The sequence below is a fragment of the Arvicola amphibius genome, chromosome 10 (assembly GCF_903992535.2).
Source record: "Arvicola amphibius chromosome 10, mArvAmp1.2, whole genome shotgun sequence".
Classification (NCBI taxonomy): Eukaryota; Metazoa; Chordata; class Mammalia; order Rodentia; family Cricetidae; genus Arvicola; species Arvicola amphibius.
This window is the reverse complement of record NC_052056.1, coordinates 89327835-89345568: the sequence shown is the minus strand read 5'-3', so window position 1 is coordinate 89345568 and position 17734 is coordinate 89327835. Positions and strand designations below refer to the sequence as shown.

The 17734-nt window shown below is 47.1% G+C and overlaps 1 protein-coding gene across 1 annotated transcript in view; it reads left to right on the top strand.

Moving 5' to 3' along the window:
* The window catches only part of Galnt17 (polypeptide N-acetylgalactosaminyltransferase 17), a 425167-nt gene that overhangs the window by 224886 nt on the left and 182547 nt on the right, over nt 1-17734 (top strand). The window contains exons 4-5 of the mRNA XM_038345684.1: nt 2153-2327; nt 8124-8321. Of these exons, the coding sequence (XP_038201612.1) occupies nt 2153-2327; nt 8124-8321 (373 nt within the window). The remainder of the gene's footprint in view (nt 1-2152; nt 2328-8123; nt 8322-17734) is intronic.

The window sequence follows — 17734 nt, the reverse complement described above, 5'->3', positions numbered from 1 at the left end:
CAGGCTGGTCTCGAACTCACAGAGATCCGCCTGCCTCTGCCTCCCAAGTGCTGGGATTAAAGGCGTGCGCCACCACCGCCCGGCACCATGCCTGGCTTTATAATAGGTTCTGGGGAGCCAATCTCAAGTCCTCACGCTTGTGCAGCAAGTGATTTAGCACGAGCCATCTCCCCAGGCCCATTTCTTTCTCAGAAGCTATTTTCAAATGAATAGTATTTAATCCATTGCCACTGGCAGGATTTCCTCTTGGCCACCTTATTAACTGCTTTCTAGTAGGCTTATCATTCTTTGCCCAGGTGAAAGAGTTCACCTGCCCTGCAGTGATATATTTCTCTGTGTGTAAATGTACGGTGGAATAGAGCATGCACGACCCCCGCCCCCTGCCTATCTGTACCCTATCTCCCTTAATTCTCCCAATCCAAATAGCTCCTTTCTGTGGCTCACGGAAGCACTTTCATCTGTGACCATTTTTTTTTTTTTTTGACATCTCTGACATGGCTTCCTCAGGCTATCTGCCCAGTTCTGAAAACCCCCATTCAGATCCCTTTAAGCTGTGTGGAGGAAAAGAAGAGACATAAGAATCCTTGTGAGAGGCTAAGAGATGGCTCACAGATAGCAGAGCTTGCCAGCCAGTGTGACATTTGAGCTCCCTCCTCAGATCCATATGCTGGGAAGAGAGAACCCCTTCCTGCAAGTTGTCCTCCGACTTCTACATACACACCATGGCCCCTACTGGGATGTGGAAGGGTTAGCGTTTAAACAGATGAGTTTGGTGTTGGGGTCCGGGGACCATGCACAGACCTTCTCCTCCTCCTGTCATCCCCGCCCTTGACTGACAGGAATTTCCATAACGCTCTGTCTTTTCTTCCTCACTTCTCCCTGTTCATCAGAACACCCCATCCTCTCTTCTTCCAGGAGTCATGCGGCTGTACCTTTAAGTAACAAAACCCGTGACACAGAGAGGCCAGCGTGAAAACACATGCCTTTAAATTGGCAAAAGCTGCCGGGTATCCTTAAGGTGCACGGGATCCATACAATTTCTGCGAAAGGAACTGTTCGAGCGCTATACAGCAAAGCCACATTGAAGAGCCGGGTACAGTGGTGCATGCCTCTGGCTTACGGCTGAAGGGGCAGAAGCAGGAGGATCCCTGCATCTAGCTGAATCAGCAAGATCCAGGTTCAGTGAGAGATTCTGTCTTAAAAAAGCAAGCAAGCAAGCAAACAAACAGAAAGCACAAGGAGGTGGCACACACCTTTAATCTCAGCACTAGGGAGGCAGAAACTGGCTTCTTGCCAAAGAGGATGCTGAGTTCTCCGTGGAACATGTTTTCTTCCTTTACACCCTGTATTGGTTACTTTTCTGGTGGCAATGACGAGATACCTGATAAAAGCGATGTGAGGAAGGAAGGGTTTATTGTGGCTCACGGTTTGAGCGTGCACAGTCCATCTTTAGGAGGACGGCATGGGAGAGTGGGGCAACTGGTCCCATTGCACCTGCAGTGGGGAAGCAGAGAGGGATGGAGGCTGGTACTCAGCTTGCCTTCTCGTTTTCATTCAGTCCGGGATCCCAGCCCACATGCGGTGCCATCCATGTCCAGTATGGGGCTTCCCGCTTCCGCCAACCCAAGAGGTTACCTCACAGATGTTCCCAGATGTACGTCTTCCTAGATGAGTCTAGATTCTGCCAAATTGACGGTCAGTGTTAACCAGTTACATGTGTCACAGCACAGCCATCTTAGATGTGGACGTGGGGATGTATTCCAGCTTCCTAAATGCCAGAGAGTTAAAATTCTTCACATGACAACTTTTTTTTTTTGCAATCAAGGAACTTTCTAAAGACATATAAATATCCTGGTGTTTTGTAATATCAATTTTAATGCTTTTAAGCTATGCATATTTGTATATTTGTGTGTGAATATGTACACATGTATGCCTATGTCTATGGAGGCCAAAAGAGAGCATCAGGTCCCCTGGAACTGGAGTTTCAGGTGGTTTTGAGCTGCCAGTGTGGGTGCTGGGACCTGAACTCTGGCAGTTTCCTTGAGGTGTTAGAACTCTGAACTACTGAATATCTACCCAGCCCTATCATAGTGTTTGGGATGCAGGTCTAAGGTGATTTATTCATGCATGTCTTGCATTTTGTCGTTTATAGAGGAGCTGAAGGCCCCCTTGGAAGAGTATGTCCACAAACGCTACCCTGGGCTGGTGAAGGTGGTACGCAATCAAAAGAGAGAAGGCCTGATCCGAGCACGTATCGAGGGCTGGAAGGTGGCCACTGGACAGGTCACTGGCTTTTTCGATGCCCATGTGGAATTCACTGCTGGCTGGTAGGTCATGAGCCAAAACGTATTATGTAGCAAGATCTGAATCTGGGAGGTGGGCCCATTTCACCTGTTTCTTCTGGAGCCACTGGAAGAAAGGAGAAGGGATGCTTGGTGAGAAGGCCATTGGGATAAAGTTCAAAAGCAAGAAAATGCACTCGGGAGGCAGAGGCAGGCGGATCTCTGTGAGTTCGAGGCCAGCCTGGTCTACAAGAGCTAGTTCCAGGACAGGCTCTAAAAAAGCTGCAGAGAAACCCTGTCTCGAAAAACAAACAAACAAACAAAAAAAAAAACAAAAAAAAACAAAAAAAAAAAAACAAAAAAAAACAAAAGCAAGAAAATGAATCACGGGCTTGGCTTTCTAGACACTGATATTGTTATCATCAGTCTGTGAGGCACTTTCTCATCATTGTGACCAAACATACCTGGCTAAAGCAACTTAAAAAAGAAAGAAACTTTAGCTCATGTTTGAGGGTGTGGTCCATCATGATGGGGAAGCCACAGCAGCAGGAGTGAGAGGCAGCCACAGTCAGGGAGCAGAGAGAAATGGGCACTGGTACTCAGCTTACCTTCTTGTTCTAGGGCCCCAGTTCATAAGATCATGCCATCTATATTCAGGGTGGGTCTCCCCACTTCAATTAACCCAAGTTAGAAGCTACTTCACGGGCATGCCTTCCCAGACATCTGTTTTGGTTCTAGATCTTGCCAAGGTGACAATTAGGATTAACCATCATGATCATTGTAGTGGTCAGTAAATTCAAAGCCAGCCTGGGACACAGGAGTCCCTGTCTCAAAAATAAGTCACTTCTCTAAAACAGTAACAACAGATAGGGACTGGAGAAATGACTGGGTGGCTAAGAGTACCAACTTCTCTGGCAAAGGACCCACTGTGTCTGGGTTACATATGGGGTAGAGGGAGCTATGTATGCGCGTGCAGGTGTATGTGTGCATGCGTGTTGAGGTCAGAGATAACCTCGGGTGTCTTCTCCAGGTGTCATCAACCCTAATTTTCAAAGCAGGGTTTCTCACTGCCATAAATCTCACCTCGTTGGTTAAGTGAGTCTCAGGGATCCTTCTATCTCTGCCTTCCCTGGTATGGGATTACAAGTGTGTGACACTATATCTGTTTTTTTTTTTACATGTGTTCTGAAGATTGAACTTGGGTCCTCATGCTTGAGTGGCAATTTCTTCACCGATTACTCTATCTCCCCATCCCTTCTCTAGGCTAGAGACTGGCCTTTACCCCCTGCCTGTCAACCAGTCATCTCACCTTCATCACTTTCCCTCCTAACCACTTCACAGCCTCTCTGCTGGGACGGCCTCCTCTCTACCTCGGCGCGGTGCGCTCTCATTTACCCTCAGGAATGCAACGAATCTCGGAATTCATTCTTTGGTGCGTCTGGCTATGTAATCCCTGTGAAGTCCTAAGTGGCCAAGAATTCAATACGTAGCCCAGGCTAGCCTTGCATTTACAGTGAGCCTCCAGCCTCCATCTCCTGAGAGCTGGGATAACAGGGTGCACCACCACACCTGGTCACATACTGGATCTGTGACACTGGTCTAGGCTGGGGACGTGCCTGGTTCAGATGGATCCTCTCTCGGAATTGTCCATTGTCACACTGAAACAGTCCCATCAGTCAACACAATGGGCATTCCAAACTGGCAATATTTGGCAAATTCCCTGAAAGGTATCGTCTAACTTGGGCCAGCAATTCCTCCGTGGTCTAATTCTAATGAGGCTCTGTGATGTCAGCCTTAGCTATGCAGACTTCTTTTCTACACTTCAGCCAAAGGATCCCATGTCCCTTTCTGAATTAAAACCCTTGTGTGCTTCCTCGTTAGAGACAGCGTGTCTCACCATTTACTGGGTGAAAAAAATCTCCATGGTGGCCCACTGAAGATGCCTCTATTCTCCCTGTGGCATTTGAACTGGGTGTTTTTGTAGCTCCGTTTGAATGTCTTCCGTGTCATGGGACCCAGGGAGAACTTCAGCCCGGGTCTGGAGAGAGAGAGAGAGAGAGAGCTGTCAATAAGGTGTGTGAGCAGCTGATTAGCACCTTAGAACCCAGGTGAAAAAGCCAGGCTGGTCATGCACATTGCCCTGGAGAAGCTGAGAAAAGTGCTAGCCTAGCCTGGTTATGAGGCCTCAGTAACAGGAGAGATGGGGATGGAAGAATGATAGTTGAAGCTGTTACCTAGCACACATGAACATTTACACGTGTGTGCACATGCCTACTGTGCCGGTTAATTTTTATCAACTTGACACAAACTAGAGTCACCTGGGAAGAAGGAACTTCAGTTGAGGAGTTGCCTCTGTCAGACTGGCCTATGGGTATGTCTGTAGGGCCATCCCTGGACAGGTGATGCCCAGGATAGAAGTATATTACAGGCCACAGAAGGTAGCTAAGCAAGCCAGGGGAAGCAAGCCAGTAGCACACAGCCGTGGTAATCTGGCTCTGGGCTATCAACATTTCAACTTTCCACAGTCACGTGCTATGGAACATGTGTGGAGATCCTACAACACCTTGCGGGAACTGGTTCTCTCCTCCGGCTATCTGGGTCCCAGAGTATCTCAGGTAGTTAGGCCTGGTGGCAAGCGTCTTTACCCACTGAGCCACCCCGTCAGCGTAATCATGAAAGTTCTAGACTTATAGAGTCTCTGACCCAGGGGAGAGCTTCAGTCCACCCTTGAGACGGCTATCCAAGTTTCTCCTCAGCTCTGACACTGTTACTTATGTCCTCATCTCTTTGGCAGAGCAGCTCACATGTTAGGGTGATCGAGATTTGTCAGGTGAGTAGAGGAGACACGGTAGGGTCACAGGACACTCCAGGGTGGAGTTGGGGATCAGGAAATGAGAAAGGTCCTGGGCTGTGGAAACTCTGTTTGAAGGTGATGGGGGATGGGTCCCCCGAGAGAGTGCTTGCTGTGTAGGCATGAGGGTGTGCATCCAGATCCCCAGCACTGATGTCACTGAAGAAAAAAAAAAGTTCAGGGGTAGCCCTGTGTGTGCCTATAACCCCTGTGTTGCCATGGGTGGAGACAAGAGGTTCGCTGAGGCTCACTGGCTGCCAGGCTAGCTCTAGGCTCACTGGCAGACCCTGTTCTGAGTTACTAAGGTGGAAAATTACGGAGCAGGACACCTGACGTCCTCCTCTGGTCTCCACTCTGATGCACAGGCAGGCACATCTGCATACACCCGTGCACACGCACGACACACAGAGAGAAAGAATCAAATGTATTGTCGTTGCATGTGTGGAAATATCACAATGAAACCCATTACTTTGAAGGCTCACTTAAAATATTAATTTTGTTTTTCCAAGTAATAGAGCAAAAGAGGGACTGGGGAAATGTTTGGTTGGTTGGGGTCTTGTGATGCAAGCATGAGAATCTGAGTTCTGGTTCCCCAGCCCCCACAGGAAAGGCTGGGTATAGTGGTGAGCACCTGTAATCCCCACCCTGGGGAGGCAGAAACGGGCAGATCTCTGCGGTTCACTGGTCATCCAGCCTAGTGGGATCCATGAACTCTGAGTTGAATGAGAAACCCTGTCTCGATAAATTAATTAATTAATTACTTAATTAAATAAGATGGAGGGTCCAGACTGGAAAGATGGCTTGATGGTTAAAAGCGCTTGCTGCTCTCCCAGAGGACCTGAGCTCAGCTCCCAGCACAAACATCAGGCAGCTCACAACCAACTTCCTCTAAGGCCAGCTCCTGGAGAACGCAGTCCCACACGCAGACAATATACACATATACATAAACAAAAATACCTTTTAAAAAACAATAAGAAGAAGGTGGATCAGGATCAAGAATGACACCTGACAGTGACCTCTGGCTTCCGTATATGTGAGCACAGCCATATGTACTTACTTGTACACATATGCTCTCCCACACATGACTACATACACACAAAAAACACCACACACATGCAATACCAAATTTAAAAAATTAAAAAGTAAATTTAAAAAAAAAAGAAGTACAGAAAGTGAGCCTCCTTACGTAGAAAAAGTAGGCATGGTTTCTCCGGACAGGCGACATTGGCGCTAAGCTCCTTGATGGCTCTGCTTTCTGCTGACTGCCAAGAGCAGAACTCCACCCCCCACACACACACACAAAGAGAGACTCTCTCCCGTGACGACATGAGGGAGAACGCTGTAGAAGCTGAGGGGAATAATTTCCCTCTGGCTTCCACCTCCACCATGTGTGTAAAAAGTATCGAAGGCAGTCAACGGCCCAGGGTATATTTTATTGCTCATTTTAAATAGAAAGATGAGCTGAGCCAACAGGTAATTCAATAGCTGCAAATGAAAAGAGATTGTTGCCGGCTGTAAGTTCTCATTATTCTTCCAAAGAGCACAAAGAAATGGGATTTTTCCACTTGACTCTTTTCCAAAGTCTATGCTCTGGTCCAACCTGCAAGATTAATGTCTCGGCTTCCAGGAGCCATCTTTAGCTTCTAGAATGTGGAAAGGGATTCCTTCCTGTGATCACCCTCACAGACACACGGTGGCTTGACCATCTGCTCTGGGTTAAGCCAGCCAGCTAACGCCTTGAAACCCCAGCCTGTTCAAACCGGCTGCAGCCTTGCTGGAGGAGGCACAGCCGGGAGTCAAGATTTGCCTGACTCTGGGTTTAATTAGTTCTCAGCCTTCTGCAGCAGACCAATCAGATCTTTTCAAGCAATCAATTAGATAATCAATTAAAACAACAAAAATAGTCGAGCCCACACAAAGAAACTAATGAAGCTGCTTATTAAATCCAGCACAGGAATGACCTATTTGAGGATGGGAAATTTAGTACCATCAGAAAGAAAAAGAAAAATGAAAAAGACATCAGCAAGAGGTGGCAGACTGTGCTCTGAGGAGGAAACCATACAGTTAGTCATACAGAGATGGGAACTGTGTTTATGATGAAAAAGTAAATAATAAATAAAAAAAAGTCTTGGGGCTGGAGAGATGGCACAGCGCTTATGGCTCTGATAGAGGACCTGAGTTTGGTTCCCAGGATGCACAGCAGGGGGCTTACAACCACCTGGAGCTCCCTCTTCTGCCCTCCAAGGGCACTGAAGTCACATGGGCACATCCACAAAATACTCCTGCCAGGCTTCTCCTGTCCACACCGGCACCATGATAGTGATTTTGTTATGAGTGAGTACTGCACACTTGTAAACACGTCCAGAGTATTCATTAATATGGATCCATTGGTAGAGGGCTTTCCTAACATGCGTTAAGTCCTAGGTTCCATCCCCAGCACCATATAAACCAGGCATTTTAAATTAGAGGCTGAGGCATGCTTCTAATTCCAACAGTGGGTAGAGGCAGGAAGACTGGCAGTTCTAGGACAGCCTGGGCTACATGGGAGTTCAGGGCCAGCCTGTGCAACTTAACAGAAGAATCATAAAATAAAAACACCATCAGGCTAGGGATGTAGTTTGATTGGTAGACTGCTTGCCTAATATTCAGGAGATCACCCAACTTACATAGAAGGGCTGTGGTGACGTGTTCTTGTCATTGCAGTACCAGGAGAGTTGAGGCAGGAGGACCAGGAACTCAGGTTCCTCCTCTTCTTCACAGCCTTTGAGGCCAGGCTGGGGTACGTGGAGCCTGTCTCAAAACAAACTGGAAACCAAATCATCATGGCCGTCGCGTACTCAAACTCTCGTCAGTCACATGCTTTGAGTACCTCGGTTTCCTTCCCAGTTCCAGCCTTCGGTTTGTCTTCATTTGGGGCAGTTTTAGAAGCCTGCTGGCTGACCCGTGCCCCCAGGAGACAGAGTGTGATGGTGACTTCTCTGCTTTTGCAGGGCCGAGCCTGTCCTGTCCCGCATCCAAGAAAACCGGAAGCGGGTCATCCTCCCCTCCATCGACAACATCAAGCAGGACAACTTCGAAGTGCAGCGCTACGAGAACTCTGCCCACGGGTACAGCTGGGAGCTGTGGTGCATGTACATCAGCCCCCCGAAAGACTGGTGGGACGCCGGCGACCCCTCTCTCCCAATCAGGTCTGTGGCAAGTAAGCTCTGGCGGGGCTGGGAAAGATCTGCCGGACAGTGAGACCCCAGGCCCAAGGGTCAGCTTGAGCCACGGAGCAGGGCTGGGAGAGGCTGGCAAAGGCTGGCGCGGTGGTGCACAAGGAGCTCCCCGAGGAGTGATGGTGCCTTAGGACCATCATTCCTGGCAGAGGGAGACAATTGCAGTTTATTGCAGCGGCTACACTTCTTAGGCGCCGCTTTCATATGGCTGCGATGGAAGTTTAAAATTGGTAATAATCCAGTTTTTCATCCTTCCTCGGGTGTTACACAGCTCCACAGTCTATGATCTTACCTACCCTTGGTTAACCTTTGTGAAAACACTAAATTATCTCTGCGTCTCGGCTCAGCATCGGCAATAAAATCGCATCTGCAAAGGTTTTTCCTATAGTGTCGCATTGACAGGTAATAGAGATCGGGGTATGGCATGGGGGAGGGGGCAGCATCGTTCTACCGAGTGTCAAACTGACTTTTTGTTTTAATTTTTATTTCTGATAACTGGCGAGGGGGTGATGTACTTGTGCTGTGGCACACGTGTGGAGGTCAGAGAATTGGCGCTCCCCTTTCACCTGTATCTGGGTTCTGGGGGTGGCAGGCTTGCATGGGAAGCACCATTATTTGCTGAACCATCACACCACACACACACACACACACACACACACACACACACACACACGTCAGAGGATGTCAGTCATCATTCCTCAGGCATCTTCATTTGAAACAGTGCTTCTTATTGGCTTCTTGTTGGCATGGAACTTTGCCACGATGCCAGGCTAGCTGGCCAGCGAGCTTCCAGAGAACTCTTGTATGTGTCTCCCATCTCATCATTGCCGGGATTACAACGGAGGTGCCTGGCTTTTATGTGGGCTCTTGGGACCAAACTTGGGTCATCACTTTTGTGAGACAATCAAACTTTACCAACTGAGTTTACCAACTGAGCCATCTTCCCAGTCCCCAACTCTTTTTTGTTGTTTGTTTGTTTTGTTATGTTTTTCGAGACAGGGTTTTTCCTCTCTGTAACAGTCCTGGTTATCCTGAAACTCCCTTTGTAGACCAGACTGGCCTCAGACTTGCTGAGATCTGTTTCTGCTTCCCAAGTTCTGGGATTAAAGGCATACACCACCACTGCCCAGAAGTCCAGTTCCCAACTCTTAAAATAGTCTTAATTCTGTCTTCAGTCATTAGAGGTGGGAAGGGCAGCTTCTCCAAGTCTGACTTTAGTGAAAGGCTTTTTCATATCAAGCAGGAAAGCAAGAAGAAAGCAAGGTGGGTGTAGGCTCTGTCTTGGTTTGCAAATCTGTGATAAACAAAATATGTTAGTTTTTAAAATTCCCATGACAAGTATCTGAGAAAAAGCAACTTAAGGAAAACAAGATGTACTTTTTTTTTTGGAGACAGGGTCTTACTATGCAGTTCTGGTTGTTCTGAGACTCACTGTGTAGACCAGGCTGAACTCGAACTCACAGAGATCCTTCTGCTTCTGCTGCCCAAATGTTGGGATTAAAGGTGTGTGTCACCACACCTGGCTGGAAAACAAGATTGGTTTAAATTCATCATTTCTGAGGCAAGTCTATTATGGCAGGAGCAGCATGGTAGAGAGGAGCAGCTCACAGCCTAGAGGCAGGAAAGAGAAAGAGAGAGAATGTCTGTTCCAGCTGCCTTTCTCTTCCCACCCCCTTTTATTCCAGCCAGGTACCTAGCTTTGTGACATGGTGCTGCTCACATTTAGGGTGGCTCTTCCCTCTTTCTCACTTCTGTCTGGAATGCCTTTGCAGACACATCCAGAGATGTGCTTTAATAATCTCCTTGATGTCTCTCGAGCCAATCAAGTCAACGGCCAAAATTAACAACCTGTCCTAGCTAGCTTTAACTGTTAGCTTGACACAGCCTGGAGTCACCTGGGGAAAGAGTCTCCGTTGAGAGATGGCCTAGATCAGATTGGCCTATGGACACTTTGGTGGGAGATTGTCTTGATTGTTCATTTGTGTAGTAGGGCCCTGTCCACTGTGGACGGCACCATTCCCTGAGCAAGTGGTTCTGAACTGCATTAGTAAGCTAACCCAGCATGGGCCCATGAGCAAGCCAGTAAGCAGCATTCCCTAAGGGTTCTACTTTGGTTCCTTCTTGAGCCTCTGCCCTCAGTGATAGGCCGAGACCTGGAAGTATAAGCCAAACAAACCCTTTCCTCCACTAAGTTGCTTTTTTGTTTGGAATATTTTATCACAGCCGCAAAAAGAAAACAGGAGCATCATCACACAGGAGAAGGGTTTGAGAAGTCTTTTGATTTTCTGTCTCAAGACAAAAGCTGAAAAGTTGCCCGAGAGTGGCACAACCAATGAGCAGGTTCAAAAACCACAGAAGGTGGACTTTGAGTGCCATCTCAAAGGAAGCAGTGTCGTAGCCCAGTTCAGCTCTTTCTGCAGTGTTCCAGAATGATCCCTCAGCTGTCTGCAAGTCATAGTGTAGACTTGCATTACCTGAGAGCCAAGGTACAACCCACAGAGATATTTAAACTTTAATAGAGAGTATGTGAAGACCCAATGACCTTCGGAACTTAAAGACATTAAGTTTCATATTTTAGTGAAATGATCCTTCCTCCCTAGTGTCCTTCAGAGACAGGGAGAGGCTGGTGCCCCGTTATGACTGAAAGAAAGAGTTGACAGCAGGGTTGGTCACAGTGAGGAACTTTGATGGTCTAGTACCTTTGTGTGTGTGTGTGTGTGTGTGTGTGTGTGTGTGTGTGTAATAGTGGCAATAGAACAAGGGTTTAAACAAAAGTTCTGCTGCTAGCTCTTCACTGGGGTATTCCAGGCAAGTATTCTTCCTCTCAGCCCCCAGCCCCTCACTGTAAGATTCTAGGCAAGTGCTTCTCCCGAGTCATGCCCTTGGCCCCTCACTGGGGAATTCTCAGAAGAACTCTATTGTTGATCCATTCCCCCAGCTATTCACTGGAGGTTTCTAGGCAGGTGTTCTTACACTGAGGTGTTTTTGCTCTTGCCCCTCAATGGACCCTTGTTCTGCCTCTGAGCCACACCATCATTGCCACACCATCATGGAAAGATTCTCATCAAAAGAGCTACCGCTGAGCTACTCTCTTAGCTAAGGTGAAATGGCCCGCGGACATGGGCCCGTCTGTACAGGAAGGCTCTGTGTGGAACAGGAACTGGCATCTCTCAAGTTGCTGCCACATTACCAAATGATTAATATACGCTTTAAAGACTCAAGAACATAGAGTTGTGATCCTGAGCCATTAATATTACACGAGGTTCCGATGTACTAAATGGAAGCATGCACCAGCGCTCTCCTCTTTGTGTGTCTTTACTTACCAGACACTTAATTTGTTAATGGTTGGTAGGGAGATTTAATTGTCGGAAAGGACTTTTACGAGCCTGCTGATATTATTAAGCTGGTATAATGTGCTTCCTTAATCATGAGGACATGGTCATTTCTCCTCCATCCAGTAATGCCAAGATGTTAGTGGTTATGATTATACTCCATTGAAGGATGCAGGGAGCCTGTCATATTCCAAATAGCATAGCCTAGATAAAGCGTTGCATACTAGATTTCCTGGTAGGGGATGTAGGATAAGAAGTTTCACCCTGGGGGCCGAAGAGCGCTTGCTACTCTAGCAGAGGACCCAAACGCAGTTCCCAGAATCCGTGTTGGACACCAAGCAATCACCTGTCACTCCAGCGCCAGGAAATCCAGTGCCCTCTTCTGACCTTCCCGGACACTGTACTCATGTGCATAACCCTCCCAAAGCACACACACACACACACACACACAGACACACACACACACAGAGACACACAGACACACACACACACACACACACACACACACACACACATCTGTGCATGTAAATAAAAACATCAAAACTTTAAGGAAGCTTTGCTTTAGGGGAGCATAGTCCATTTCTTTTGTTTTAGTATTGAACACTGCAGCTAGCGCTTCCTGAGTATCAGGCAGGGGCCCCACCACCGAGCCACCTCACAGCCCTTTCGTTTTATTTTTTCACTTTTTATTTGAGGATAGGGTCTTTATAAGTGGCATAAGCTGGCCTTGAACTTATTCTTTAGAACTTGTGATCCTCTTGCCTCAGACTCTGGGACAGCTAAGGTGACAGGCCTGCACCACCGCACCCAGCCTATATTGTTGTCCCCCACTGACCTAAGGAGCTATTTGCTAAAGTTTCCTGTTGGTTCTCTGTCCTTCATTGTCTACAGCTGAGATTTCAGGCGAGCGTGGGCAGGTGACCTCGAAGAAAACAAAGGCCCCATGTAAAGGCTGTAATTAGGGATGGTTAGAAAACACATCCTGCCCAAGGAGGCACCTGCCTCCAGCCCCATGTGTTCTATTATACAGAGAACCAAAATGGCTGGCCCCCAGCCTTTTTGAAAAGTCTTCTTTTTGTATGTATTGTATATGTTTCTATGTGAGTTTATGTTACATGTGTGCAGGTGCCCAGGAACTTCAGAAAGGAGCATCAGTTCCCTTAGATCTGGAATTATAATTGGTGAGCTGCCCCATCCGGATGCTAGGAAGGAAACAGTTCCACTGGAAGAACAACTAGCTCTCTTAACCATAGTGCCTTTGGAAACAGGATCTAGTGGAAACATGATCTTGAATTTGCTGTGTCGTTAAGGAGGACCTTAAATTCTTATCTTCCTACCTCCACTTTCAGAGTGCTGAGTTTATGTGGTACTGAAGATAGAACCCAGGGCTTCATGTACGCCGGGCACATATTACATGAGTTGAGTTATATTCCCAGCTCTGTATTCCTAGATCAGAACTTTAATGAAGTCTTCTGACTTCAAATGTCCAGGACTGCATTGTCTTGTCAGGGTTTCTATTGCTGTGAGGAGATACCATGACCATGGCAACTCTTATAATGGTAAACATTTAATTGGGGTGGCTCACAGTTCAGAGGTTTAGTTTGTTATTATCATCATGATGGGACATGGTGCTGGAGAGGTACCTGAGAGTCCTACATCATGCAGGTAACAGGAAGTAGTCTGATGTCACACTGAGTGAAACTTGAGCAAAAGAGATCTTGATGTCCACCCCTGCAATGGCATACTTCCTCCAACAAAGCCACACCTACTTCAGCAAGGCCTCACCTCCTAATAATGCCACTCACTTTGGGGACCATTTTCTTTCAAACCATCACAGGTACCACGCTTCAAGGTGGCATTGCAGAGCTAGGGAGATGGTTTAGTGGAATAAGCACTTGCTGAGGACCTGGGTTTCATTATCCGGAACCCTCATAAAGCTGGATGCAGAAGCATATGTCTATAACCTCAGCACTTTAAAGAAAGACTTACAGACTTTTGGTTGTTTTTATTCTGACATGAACGTGCCTGTAGAAGTTTGTGTGCTCTGTGTATACGTCGGAGCCTTTGGTGACCAGAAAAGGGCATCGGATGCCCTGAAGCTGGAGTAGCTGGCAGCTGTGAGAGCCTGATGTGGGTGCTGATGACTGAGCCTGAGTCTTCTGAAAGAGAAGTAAGCATTCTTAACCTCTGAGCCATCTCTCCAGACCCCGTCCCAGCATTCGTACAGTAAGATGGAGGCAGAGAAAGGAAAATCCCTGGATCTTCTTGTGGTGGTTTGAATGAAAATGGGTTGCAAAGGCTTATATTATTGATATTATTTATTAGTGATATTATTTATTAGTGATATTATTTGAAAGGATTGGGACACTTGGTCTTACTGGAGTAAGCCTGGCCTTATTGGAGGAAGTGTGTCACTGGGGACAGTTTTTGAGCCAGACCCAGTGACTCACTCTCTCTCCTTGCTGCCTGCTGATCCTGCTGATCTCAGCTGCCTCCCTAACGACATGTCTGCCTGCATGCTGCCATGTTTCCCATCATGATGATAATGGACTAAACCTCTTAACTGTAAGCCAGCCCCAATTAAATGTTCTCTATTATAAGAGTTGCCATGGTCATGGTGTCTCTTCACAGCAATAGAAACCCTAAGTAAGACACTCATGGATCATCTAGTCTGGTGTATGCAGTGGAAAACAACAAAGAGACCTGTCTCAGACAGAGCAGAAAGTGAGGGTTGACACCCCAGGTTGTTATCTGACCTATAACACCACACACACACACACACACACACACACACACACACACACACACACACACGTACACATGCATTGATTAAAAAGAACAGGTGGGGCATTTGGCTAGTTAGGTCTCTAGAGTAGAGTATGGTCCTTGCTCTGTGCTTGCCCCATGGATACTGTCACCATTCCCAGGATGGCTTTGACTTGTGCTTCTCATATGGGAGTTGTGGGCGTCCATGATAGTTGACTTATTGTGGGGTTGAAAGATTTGGGAGAAAGGACACAGAAAGATACAGGAGAAGCATAGCAAGTCTTCTTGGAGGCTCTAGAACCCAATCCCAGGCACATGTCCAAAGTCTTTTCTTCTGAGATTTCTTGGTAAGAGAGTTTCTTGCATCTGTGTAGGAATCTCTGTTTTAGTCTCCAGTGGTTTTCCAGAAAGATGGCACTTCCATCCATGTCAACAGCACCAATGGGTGCAATAAGCGAAGAGCCTCCTTGATAGCTTGATGAAAGCCACAGTCCTCTTTACCCAGAAGTTATGGAAGTGGCGAGGACATGGCATATACATTCCCTTTAGTTTATAAATGCCATCGAGCCAGTGTCCTGAGAAGCTCTCGGACTCCTGAGGTGGACCACCATCCAGTGTTTCCTTCTGGCTTTCCTAGTGGGATAGCCTTTCCTTATCCACTCATCAGTGTTGATAGCATTACAAAGCCAGACCCAGGGCTGACTGCTGTGTAGCTGGTGCTCTGGTGTCTAATGAACACTCAGCATGGGCAAGTAGCAGATGAGGTTCAGGAGAGAGGTTGGCTTCTCATAAATAATTAGAAAGAGAGTGAGGGCTGGAGGATGCCCCCGTCAATAAAGTACTTTCCATGTAAGTGTGTAAGTGTAAGCACCTGACTTTGGGGGAAAAAAAACCCTCTAGTTTTGTTGCTCTAGGCTTGTAGTGCTGGAAAGGAGGAAGTAGGTAAATTCCTGGGGCTCAGTGTCCAGCCAACCTAGCCAAATGTACGAGCTCCATATTCAGGGAGAGACCCTGTCTTAGAAAACAAGGTGGATGGTATCAGGAAGGACATCTGGGGTTGACCTCTGTGATGGGGGAGGTCCTTCTGTGTATTGCTTTTATTGGTTAATGAATAAAGAACTGATTTGAGCCTATGGCTGGGGAGAACAGAACTAGGTGGGAAAAGCTAGGCTGTATGCTGGGAGAAAGAAGGGTGGAGCTGAGAAGACTCCATGGAGCTGCCATTGTAGATAGACGTGCTGAAACTTTGCTGGTAGGCCATGACCTCATGGTGATATACAGATTTATAGAAATGGGTTAAATTAATATATAAGAGTTAGCCAATGAGAAGCTAGAGCTAATGGGCCAAGCAGTGATTTAATTAATACAGTTTCTGTGTGATTATTTCAGGTCTAAGTTAGCCGAGCGGCCGGAAATCAACAAGCAGCCCTCCTTGCAATACCTCTGGCCTCTGCGTGCATGAGCACACACATACATACGCAACTACACACCACACACATACACACACGAATGCAATCCTTTTGAATGAACTAACTCCATTAGTCTTAACATTGTGTGCATGGATGTGGAAAGTCAGCCAAGATGAGCGTAGAGGGGAGCGTGCGTCTAGCCTTGAGGGCACCATGTATTTATAAACACCTGGCTCAGTTAGCAGCTGAGTGCCAGAGCTGTCGGTTTTACATCTGCTGATCTGAGAGTCTCTTTCCAGCTGTGAGACCCCCAAGACTCTCACCAGGAAAGGACCGGGGACGTGAGGTGTTGTGAGGTCTGAAGGGAGAAGGGCACTGCACCTTGCTTGTGGAGCCTCGTCTGCACACCGCGCCAGGCATTTTCCGTGAATTGACAGCGGGGCCTCCCCGTTCCGTGTTAGGTGACCTTGTAATTAGTGACACTGCTCGTTAATAACCAATTCAAGATGATGAGTAACAATTAGCAATCCTTAATCCAACATATAATTTGATGATAAATTATAAGGTACCGGAGTGTCAGCGCCTGGGAGAGTCATTTCGTCAAAAGAATTGCCCTGGGTGCGCATAGCTGCTGAGATTTCACTTTCTGTGCTGAGATATATGTAAGAGGAGAGGGCTACTTTTCCCTCCCTGGGGGAACGTGACAAGCTTACACAAGAGGAAAGCTTTAAGTGACAAAACAGACCTTTTTCTTAAGGCTTTAAAGTAGACATCTTTTTCTATGTATCAGCATATATATTTTAGGCATTAACTGTGTTCAGCTTTATGGTAGGTACTTCCACGGGGACAGTCCTGGTTAAATGATAAGACTCTTATCCTGAAAGGATCTGGAGACTGAGCGAGGAGACGGCTCAGTGGGGAAAGTGCTTGCTATGCAAGCATAGGGACCCGGGTCTCATCCTCAGAATCCATGTTTAAAAAGCTCTGGTCTGATGGTGTGGACTTCTAGTCCCAGAGCTGGTGGAGACAAGGCAGGAGTATCCCTAAGGCTTGCTGATGGACCAGCCTACCCATTTCAGGAACGGGGGAAGGGTGTCAGTGAGAGACCCTGTCTCAGGAAAACAAGGTGGACATTCCACCTGAGGAATGATATATGAAATCGACCTTTGATCTCCACATGGACATGCACACACATGCACCTGTGCATACCTGCTTACCCACCTCCCCCAACACACACAACAGCTTGATTGGAGACACAGACCCAAGTTCATGTGATAATCCTGTTCTGGTTAGTGGAGATTTGTGGAAGGAGGGTAGTAGATTTTTGTGATTGTCTTGGAGGGAAATCTCATGTGAGCCTTATGGAATTTTTGTGTGCGGTGTTTGCCGTTTATATAGCAAATATCTCTAGCATCTCATGGGTTGAAGGTTTGGTCCCCAGATGTGGCATCATTTGAGAGGTGGTTTCATTAGTGTCATAGATGGGTTGACCTGTTGATGGGTGTGTTGATGAATGGGCTCTTAGGAGGTAGAGGCATTAGGGGTATATTTTGTACCTGGTTCACAATTCTCTCTCTCTCTCTCTCTCTCTCTCTCTCTCTCTCTCTCTCTCCTCCCTCTCTCTCTCTCTCACTCATTCTCTCTCTCTCTCTCTCTCTCTCTCTCTCTCTCTCTCTCACACACACACACACACCTGCTTTCACTCATTCTGTTTGTTCTTTCCTCTCCCTTTCTGTCAGTCTCCTTCTTGTACGTACTTGTGCACTCAAGATTTCTTGCCTTCCCCCATCTATCCTTTCCTTTCCCTCCACCATAATGTTTTTTCTCACCACAGTCTAAAACCTAACAGGGTCAGTCAGCTATGGACCGAGAGCTC